We start from the raw sequence: 10,816 nt of genomic DNA on the forward strand, positions 1-10,816 counted from the left end.
CACAGAGTTTCTAAACCCAGAGGCGCAACATCCCAAGACTTCCGGGAACGCTTGAGAAACAGACCAAACAGACCATTTGCGGTTTGAGAAGTCAATGAGAGAAGTGAAAGGGTATTCCTTAGTTGTGAATTTTCTCGAAATCTAAAGTCACAACCTAAATTCGAGTCAATGTGTTAAGTATTTGAGCTTGTTATTACTTCAACCTCGTGAAAGTGACAAGGAATGCCGTTGAGTTGACGGCTTGCACATGCGTAGTTTGGCGCGAGACTACCGTTAGACCCGATTACGTGTTTTTACGCATGAGCTTAGCTGCGTAACGTCGCCATGACATCGCATACAAGTGTGATCGAGGATTTCTATTGTAGAAGCAGTTTTAGGCTATCTTCATACTGTACTGTCTTCGATCGAGCAGTGTAAGAATTCAATGGCAGTTTCTTTTGCGTTGGGGACAACAGTTGTTGACAACTGTAGCATTGTAGCTAAATTTAACCCTAACCTCAGTCTCCTAACCTGACACGCTAATTCACCTAGCCTAGCGGTTAAGAGTGTTGGGCCAGTAACTGAAAGGTCGCTGGTTCGAATCCCCAAACCGTGGGTGGAAAATTCTGCTGTTCTACCCTTGAGCAAGGCAGTTAACCCCCAACAACAACTGCTCCCTAGATGTCGATTCAGAGGATTTGGGTTAAATGCGGAAGACACATTTTGGTGGAATGCATTCAGTTGTGCAACTGACTATGTATCCCCTTCTCTAATTCATCTAACATGCAACATCAGTTATCCTAACCTACTATGTAAACAAATCATCTCTGTCGAGAAACCATCAGTCTCATAACACCAGGGCCAGGTATCAATGGGCGTTTCCTGATATCAGGGATTAATTACATCATACTGGCCATGTTTCGCCAACTCACTGTGCACAGGTGGAGTCAACATTCAACGGAGGATGAGCTGGCTCTTTGTCAGTGGTCAGAAATATTTTGCCAAGCCAAATCTCAAATGTACCCTTAAAGATAAAATATGTAACTTTTTGGGCGACCCGACCAAATTCACATGGAAATGAGTGAGTTATAGATTTGTCAGTCAATTAAAGCAAGTCTAAGAAGTGGTAGATCTTTTCTATGTGTTCTTATTTCTATGCTTCCTGTTCTTAAATTTCATGTTTGCCTCTTTTACTTGAGGTTTTGTACACAAGCTTTAAACAGCTAAAAATACAATATTTTTGGTTATGGAAAATATATTTTACAGTGGTTTAGATGGTACAATGATTCTCTACACTACACTTATTTATTTAGTCAATCTCTGCATAGTGCATCTTTAAGATATTTTATACACTATTAGATTGTAACATTTAAAAAATGTATGAATGTGTTAATTTAATAAATACATTATTATTTTTAGTCCATGGCATATTGTGGAGAATTAGGGGGCAACCCCGGCCGTGACTCGAACCCTGGTCCAGCTACTGTCAAGCCAACACCTTTATGCCAAGAGGACCAAACCTCTTGAGGATGTCACTAGTTGATGTCGTTATAATAATTTTTGCACAAATTCAGATATCAGCTATAATTATTAGATGCATTCAAATATGGCCACTAAAGGCCTTTCAAAATATGCCTCTCCACACAAATATAATTTTTTCTCAATGTCATTTTTTTTGCATTATCATGTAGGGCTTTGACGTCAATTGATGTTTTTCCATTATATGGACTGAGTAATAATTGGTGTAGGCCTAATTAGAAAAATTAAGTTGGGGTGGAAATAGGCCTAACAATGTCCAGATAATGACTTGAGTTAAATTCATAGGATCTGTCCAGGTTAAAACATAATGAGAAATACATGATTAACACATGGTCAGGTCAAGGCCAACCGTGCTCTTGTTATTAATAAGGACAATGAGAACCTTTTAATCATCCCTTGAGCCATTTCTCTATTTATCTGAAGTTCTCTTTTCCTCTTATTACATTAGTTGTTACATAGCCAATACAGGCTGAGTAAAGTCATACATACAAACACACACACACACACAATAATAGATTGTAACGTAATTTTTTTTAAATGAATGTGTTAATTTAATAAATAAAGGATTCTTCATGGTCCGTGGCATATTGTGGAGAATTAGGGGGCAACCCCGGCCATGACTCGAACCCTGGTCCAGCAGAGGGAGCACGCTCCTATCCACATCAACAGGACCACAGCGGAGAAGGTGAAAAGCTTCATGTTCCTCTGCGAACACATCACTGACAATCTGAAATGGTCCACCCACACAGAAAGTGTGGTGAAGAAGGCGCAACAGCGCCTCTTCAACCTCAGGAGGCTGAAGAAACTCAGCTTGGCCCCTAAGACCCTCACAAACGTTTACAAATGCAAAATTGAGAGCTTCCTGTCGGGCTGTATCACCGCCTGGTACGGCAACTGCACTGCCCGCAACCACAGGACTCTCCAGAGGGTGGTGCGGTCTACCAAACGCATCACCAGGGGCACACTGCCTGCCCTCCAGGACACTAACAGCACCCGATGTCACAGGAAGGCCAAAAAGATCATCAAGGACATCAATCACCCGTGCCACAGCCTGTTCACAACGCTACCATCCAGAAGGCGAGGTCAGTGCAGGTGCATCAAAGCTGGGACGAGATACTGAAAAACAGCTTCTATCTCAAGGCCATCAGACAGTTAAATAGCCATCACTAGCCTGCTACCACCCGGTTACTCAACCCTGCACCTTAGAGGCTGCTGCCCTATATTCATACTACACACATACTATATACATAGACATGGAATCACTGGCCACTTTAATAATGGACCACTGGTCACTTTAATAATGTTTACATACTGCTTTACTCATTTCATATGTATATACTGTACTCTATTCTATGTCACTCCGACATTGCTCGTCCTAATGTTTATATATTTCTTAATTCCATTCTTTTACTTTTAGATTTGTGTGTATCGTTGTGAATTGTTAGATACTACTGCACTGTTGGAGCTAGGAACACAGGCATTTCGCTACACCCACAATAACATCTGCTAAATATGTGTATGCGACAAATATAATTTGATTTGATTTGACAAACAAATCAACTCTGAAGTCATAGCTCCCTCCTGTTTTACCCTTTTCATCCCCCCTTCCCTCCTACCCTTGTTGTTCATCCCATAACATTTATAAACATAACGTACTGTAGAACCAGTGTTGTAGTACTCGAGACCGGTCTCAAGACCATATTATGAGTGTCTCGGTCTTGTCTGGGTGTCAGATACATTTGTACTCGGTCTTGACTTGGTCTCGGACTCGTAATTTCTTCCGGAGACCAGTGGAGAAAAAACTCAGAATTATCAGCTTCCATTTATTAAGTGCATAAAACTGCTTCGCCAGGTCAAATATATACACTCCTTTCTTGATACCTTAATTCCTGAACAGTCTTTATATCTATTATAGAAGTTTGCGCAGTGGCGAACCTATTGGACCTAGGCCTTTAGTGTGTGACAACTTCGTCAGGACAGCAACAGTAATACTGACAGCAACAGTAATAGGAGAGTGCACTTTTTGTAAAACACAAAAAGTCCATAAACAATTATTATTGTTATTATTTTATTAATCCTTAGAGGCGTAGAGGGCCCTCATTGTTCTCCACTGTGTTTGGGTTAGTAATACTTTGTATAGTGGCTCTGTTTTCCCTCAGCATGCATTTTGTCACCATTCTGAATGTCTAAAGAATTCATATGTTGTTCTGAAATATGAACACAGAAATACTGGACATTTTGAATTATTATGGTGGTGATTTGACAAAATTACAATCATGGTCTTGAATTGGACTCACTATTTCTCGGTCCTCAGTCTTGACTCGGTCTCGCCCCCCCCTTCTTCAGTCGACTCGATTTGCTCCGGTCTCAAACACAACACTGCGTAGAACTATGGAAACTCATATCAGTGTAAAGTAAGACTAACCAGACCCCCCATATCTCTTATGCATGGTCACGCCTGATATGCCCTTTTCTTGTCCATCTCAATGTCCATTCCCTTTACTAATCAAGTCACACAATTAGTACCTGTGGAATAACGTCTTGATTGGACTTAATTGGTGGTTTTGAGGCCATGTCACAGCCTAAGAGACAGAGCAAGAGGTATAAAAGGGTACCTTTTCATGGCAAGCAACACGAACAAAGACAATCAACCTTTACCAAGATCAACCATCAATCATCGACAAATTCGCAGATCATCCTCACCAAAGCCTCAACCTCAACACAGTAAGTGTGTCTTCTGTATCTCATACAGTGTTTGTATTTTCTCTGACAATCTTAAAACGACTTTATCTTTAAAAAACATGTTTCTGTAACAGACTTTGCAAGAATTATTGCAGCAATAGACTGTCTATGATTGATCTTACCATTGTATCTCTATCCTGAGACAAGTAGCAGCAACTTAGACAAACTTAAATACATTTTTCCTTCTTTCTCAGTGGCTATGTTTGGCACCTCAGTGTCCGCCCTCTGTCTGCTGTTCCTGCTTACTTTATGCACTGCCTGCTACATCTCCAACTGCCCCATAGGAGGCAAGAGATCAGCACTAGCTTTCCCATCCAGAAAGGTACCAAGTAATTCTCAGCAGTTCCTCTTTGTTATTGTCTATTGTTACTGTGTGTCTGTTATAGAGTTGGATTCGTGGCTGCATATAGGCTTGCATCTTAGCTTTGAAGGGTTGAGATTGCACGTTCAAATCAAAGGTTATTGCATGTCAATACTGTATATCCCCCTCTTTTTCCCCCCTTTTCTTTAGACTCCAAAAACACTCTTATGCATATGAACAACAACTTACAGACACACAAATAATGACTCTCATTTGCCCAGATCTGCATGCTCACTAGTGCCTGCATTATTGTTTGCCACTTGGCCTTAAATTGTACCAATTCGTTTTTTCTCTCGGTCGTCTAGGCTATTTCAACATTTAAATAATAAATCATTAAAAAAAATCCATTGTGTCAATGATGGCGGATTGATTGACTTTCAAGTTTTTAGTATACGTTTTTTAAAATTGAGTGATGAGAAGAGAATCGTTCAGCCCATTGGGTATCTCACTACACCCCATATACCATGGCTTGAAATATGCAGACAGACAGATTAAAAGTATGTTTACATTGTAATACTTCTGACAGACAACTTTCTAGCTCCGTCCACAACTTCCAGACTTTATAGCATTCCCAGAAAGCATGGATTATTGAGTCATTATTAGTTTTGCACTTGAGACATGACTCTGCCGTTGTGCTGTAGAATTGAGAATTTTGTCTCTTGTATAATACATTCTATACATACGTTTATACTGGATTAAGCATACATTTTTGTCTTGGTTTTCTAAGAGATTGTCAGTTGGATATGCTCTCTGCAAGGTTCTGTATATCTTCCCGATCATATGAACATTCTTGTTGGACTCAAATACGATTCCCTCAACGTTGCGCTGATGTCCAAAATATTTAAAATCAACATTTTGTGATATGTAACTTTTAAGTTGCATGTATTTGAAACTATCTACATTGGTCAGTCCAAAATTACTTTTTAATTCTGTCATGGAAATAAATGTATTTCCTGTTACCAAGTCATTCACGGTTTCTATGCCTTTAGTTTTCCATGTGGACCAAATTATCGGTGAATTCTGAAAAACTATCCAAGGATTGTTCCATAAGGTTGTGTTTTTAGGGAGTGATATTGGTTCTTGTAGAATACTTTTCATTTTCATCCATATTGTTCGTGTTCTTCACTATGAAGTTCTTAATGTTCTAAGTTTTATCCTTTGAAAATAGACACGTAAAAAATATTCTGCGGATGAGCATGCACATCTTCCATATATATCCATTGTTCCTCTTTAGTGCATTTAAATTAAAGTCGCAAGTAAAAGCCTTGGGTAGTGAGTTTATATAATTTCAAGTCCGAAAGGTTAAAACCACCCTCAGACTTAGGAAGATGTAAAACTGTTTATTCTATGAATTTTATTTGCCCATATGAAGTCTGTTATGACCGAGTATACCTTTATAAAGAATGTCTTCAGTGGGGTAATTGGAATTACCGAAAATAAATTCAAAACTTTGTCAGCCATTCCATTCTAAGAGGTTTATTCTACCTGTGAGATTTATGGGAAAATTATTCAATTTAATTAGATCTGCTTTCATATTGTTGCTTTCATAATGGAATAAAGCTCAAATCAAATTCTATTTGTCACATGCGCCAAATACAACAGGTTACCTTACCGCGAAGTGCTTACAAGCCCTTAACCAACAATGCAGTTCAAGAAATAGAGTTAAGAAAATATTTACCAAATAAACTAAAGTAAAACATTTAAAAAGTAACACAATAAGTTATCTTTATATATGTGTTGTTTGTTGTCACTTATTAAGCAAACAAAGTATTTAATATTTTCTGTGGTCCACTTAAAGCATTGCTGTAGATCGTGAGTTGTTATTTTTCTTGGCATTATTAAAACATTTCCACATTAATTTTATAACCTGACATTTGAGTATTCTGAAAAATATTTTTTAGCAAAGGGGGCATTGAGTTTTCAATATTGGTCAGGTATATCAGGAGATCATCTGCAAATAAGTTTAGTTTATATTCATGTTTACCAATACTGATACCTGTTACGTTAACTGGGTCCTGTCTAATTCTTTCTGCATGCGGTTCAATTGCCAGTGCAAACATGAGGGGGGAGAGGGGGCATCCCTGTCTTGTGCCTCTTTCTAAAGCAATTTCATCAGATAATGCGTTATTTGTGTATATTTTTTATTTAAGACATTTATACAATATTTGTATTAAATGTAAAAGTTTTGAATAGAAAAGGCCATTCAAGACGGTCGAAAGCCTTTTTGGCATCAACAGCCATTATTGATAAATCTATATCTTTTTCTTTTTTTTTGCATATGGTATTAAACTGAAACATGTTCTTGTATTTGTTTGAGTTTTTTTTATAAACCCTGTTTGATTATCAAGTCTGTAAGACTTATGCCATCCTATTGCTTATAAGCTTTGGTATAATTTTATTGTCACAATTTATTAACCTTATGAGTCTATAATCAGCATGGGACACTACAGAGAGTTTTCTGGTTTTACTATAACTGAAATAACTGTTTGATATTGAACTAGGAAGTACTGAAGTGAGTGAAGTGTGTTTTCATTTGTGTAAATAGTAGGGCAACTTTACCCCAAAATATTTAATATAATTCTATGGGAAAGCCATCTATTCTTGGTTCTTTTTTGTCTGCTGATAGTTGCTTCATAGTTGTTGCGTCTAGGAAAGCTATAAGATCCATCCAACTGTTCTTTTATTTGGATTTATTTACATTTTCATAGAAGCTTTTAAAATTGTAATTAATTGAATTGTTTCTAATTAACGCTTTTGCATTTTTATCTTTTACAATTATAACTGGTTTAGAATGTATTTGTTTATCAATACTGTATATTGTATTGTACTGTTATGAAAAAACAAAATGTTCTATAAATATATAACTTGTATCTATAATAACAATATAACTATAACTTTCTGTTTCATATTATCTTTCCAGTGCATGTTGTGTGGCCCCGGGGACAGGGGTCGCTGCTTTGGCCCCAATATCTGCTGCGGGGAGGGGATGGGCTGTTACGTGGGCTCCCCCGAGGCAGCTGGCTGCGTGGAAGAGAACTACCTGCCCTCCCCCTGTGAGGCCGGAGGAAGAGTGTGTGGCTCTGAGGAGGGACGTTGTGCTGCACCGGGGATCTGCTGTGACGTGGGTAAGACAAAGACTATACTCCTATTTTCATGTATAGCAAATGTTTCCGTTCACACTGAATGATTCTGCAAAGGAGCAAAACGCATTGTATGCAGTAGGGTTTGTTTTCTATGGATTGCTGGTTGTGGCAATTTAAATAGACTATTTAATTGTTAATATCATGTGCCAAGCTCTTGTGGTATTGAATACTTTGTCATTGTCAGCAACCAAACAATTTGCTCCACGATCACTTAAGAGTTTAGGAATAAATGTGGTGTTGTGTAGCCATTAGCCAATGGTAATAATGTACTATTTACATGTATTGAGTGAGTTCATACAGATTCAGTTTGATATGACAGTTGTGTGACAAATTGTCTATTTTGGTCTTTTCTCTTTTAGAGGGTTGTAGTATTGACCAATCCTGTACTGAGGAGGATGAAGCCGAATACATAAGCCAATCAGTGAGCAGTAGCCATGGCCATGATCTGCTGATGAAGCTTCTGAACATGATTAGCCACACCCCTCCCCACAGAGTCCACCAATAAAACAGCCTCTACAGGTATTCAGGGGCAGTCCTGAGTTGAAAGACAGTGTAAAAAATCTGTCACATCTCAATGTCAGAGGCATACCTATGTACATAGATTTTGTACAGAAGACAGACATAGATGTAAAGGATTAGTTTTGCTTGTAACTGTTTGTGTAATCGCTTGTGCTTCAAGAGTCAAATAAAGCTTACTGTACAAAAACAACTGTCAGGATAGTCAAGAGCTAGGTTTCCATCCAATTTGTGACCAATTTTTATGTGAATATTCTAAAATCTGCATAAAACAATTTGCCTATTTTCCCACCAGAGATTTTTCCATCAAGCAAACTTTTTGTGGATAAAAGGCTGTGCGTGATGACGTAGTGCACACAAAAATAACCTTCGACAAACTCCTATGTGCCGAATTAAAAAAACAAGTTAAATGGGTTTCCATCGCATTTTCAACTACTGATGGTTTTGTTTCAAAAACTGTTGTGTAATATTGCAAAAGAGCCCACTCTGGTCTTGGCACATGAGCTCTAGCCAACAGCTCACAGATACAGTGTGGGTAGACTACCTACAATATGAGATTATCATGGAAAAGAGCAATATATTTTTAATTTGTCAAACAGCAGCCAAGCATCGATCATGTCACCAGAATAAGACCCTCAATATTTATTGTAAAGGTGCATCAAGTTCATCACATTGCACATTCACCACCCTGTGAAGTTCATCATCATTTATTTAATCTGTAGCCTAATAAACTGCATGGTTTCCCTTGTTGTAGTGGGAGGATCACAACATAAACTCAGCAAAAAAAGAAACGTCCTCTCACTGTCAACTGCGTTTATTTTCAGCAAACTTAACATCTGTAAATATTTGTATGAACATAACAAGATTCAACAACTGAGACAAACTGAACAAGTTTCACAGACAAGTGACTAACAGAAATTGAATAATGTGTCCCTGAACAAAGGGGGGGTCAAAATCAAAAGTAACAGTCAGTATCTGGTGTGACCACCAGCTGCATTAAGTACTGCAGTGCATCTCCTCCTCATGGACTGCACCAGATTTGCCCGTTCTTGCTGTGAGATGTTACCCCACTCTTCCACCAAGTCACCTGCAAGTTCCCAGACATTTCTGTGAGGAATGGCCCTAGCCCTCACCCTCCGATCCAACAGGTTCCAGACGTGCTCAATGGGATTGAGATCCGGGCTCTTCGCTGGCCATGGCAGAACACTGACATACCTGTCTTGCAGGAAATCACGCACAGAACAAGCAGTATGGCTGGTGACATTGTCATGCTGGAGGGTCATGTCAGGATGAGCCTGCAGGAAGGGTACCACATGAGGGAGGAGGATGTCTTCCCTGTAACGCACAGCGTTGAGATTGCCTGCAATGACAAAAAGCTCAGTCCAATGATGTTGTGACACACCGCCCCAGACCATGACGGACCCTCCACCTCCAAATAGATCCTGCTCCAGAGTACAGGCCTCGGTCTTTGACAATTGCCTCCACACCTTTTATAGTCAACATTAATAGTCAGGCAATAAACTGCAGAGGTTCGATTGCAAAAGGATTTCACATTTCATTGACATTCATACAATTTCATCTAAATTCAGATAAAATATATACAATAAACAATCATACTGTAACATACACTGAGTGTACAAAACATTATGAACACCTTTCCATGACATAGACTGACCAGGTAAATCCAGTTGAAAGCTATGATCCCTTATTGATGTTAAATCCACTTCAATCAGTGTAGATGAAGGGGAGGAGACAGGTTAAAGAATGATTTTTAAGCTTTGAGACCATAGTGACATGGATTGTCTATGTGTGCCATTCAGAGGATGAATGTGCAAAACAAAATATTTAAAGTGCCCTCGAACAGGGTATGGTAGTAGGTGCCAGGAGCATGACACAAACCACACTCTAACAATTAGGGGTTCAACAAGGATTCTTCTAAGATCCTCAAAGTTTGATAAGACAGCAGGTGCAGGCACTTAACTGAAAAATGTAAAGATTTACTCAATTTAAGGTAAGGTTTGTCCTTTGCATGAACTAAATTGATATTGTTTTATGATGATACCATCTGTATTTAAATTTTTGTGCCAATCTTTCTAAAACAGAAAATGGACACAATTCAATGGATATCAACCAACAAAGAGGTAAGACTATGTAGGCTATAAGAATATGTTAAAGGCTAGCTGTATTGGGTGCAGATGACTGAACTGCTCACTTTTGTGTCTGTATCTGCAATTGTATGTATGTCAATTGGTATGTCAATTGGTATGTTATGCTGATCACATTAACCATCCTCCTCCCTGACCTCTTCAATGAATATCTCATAGGCCTCTACATTATGGACAAGATATGTTTATGAAAACCATTATCAAAACATTATTTTTTCATTCACATTCACCTCAAAAACCAAGGTATGAATTCTGTCCTGTGCACGTTTTGTTAATCATCTGTATAATTAATATTTTTTGGATTCACAGACTTCACCCTCCCTCCACCTCTGATGAATAAAACAGGAAACCTGTTAGATCACCATGCACTG

At 38.6% G+C, this 10,816-nt stretch overlaps 1 protein-coding gene across 1 annotated transcript; it reads left to right on the forward strand.

Annotated features, from left to right (window-relative positions):
* Nucleotides 1-4,227: 4,227 nt before the first annotated feature.
* On the forward strand, nt 4,228-8,279 carry LOC120021453 (isotocin-neurophysin IT 1). Its single transcript, XM_038965229.1, has 4 exons — nt 4,228-4,242; nt 4,455-4,582; nt 7,542-7,746; nt 8,124-8,279. Coding segments are annotated over exons 1-4 (480 nt in total). The 5' UTR covers nt 4,228-4,241; the 3' UTR covers nt 8,270-8,279.
* Nucleotides 8,280-10,816: the final 2,537 nt, after the last annotated feature.

Source organism: Salvelinus namaycush, chromosome 26, assembly GCF_016432855.1.
Source record: "Salvelinus namaycush isolate Seneca chromosome 26, SaNama_1.0, whole genome shotgun sequence".
Taxonomy (NCBI): Eukaryota; Metazoa; Chordata; class Actinopteri; order Salmoniformes; family Salmonidae; genus Salvelinus; species Salvelinus namaycush.

What these genes read in the sequence shown, in the direction of transcription:
- LOC120021453 (XM_038965229.1), top strand. An exon ending in TAGCTTTCCCATCCAGAAAG is followed by an intron (nt 4,583 to 7,541) that starts GTACCAAGTAAT and finishes TTATCTTTCCAG; the next exon opens with TGCATGTTGTGTGGCCCCGG. An exon ending in GGGGATCTGCTGTGACGTGG is followed by an intron (nt 7,747 to 8,123) that starts GTAAGACAAAGA and finishes TTTCTCTTTTAG; the next exon opens with AGGGTTGTAGTATTGACCAA.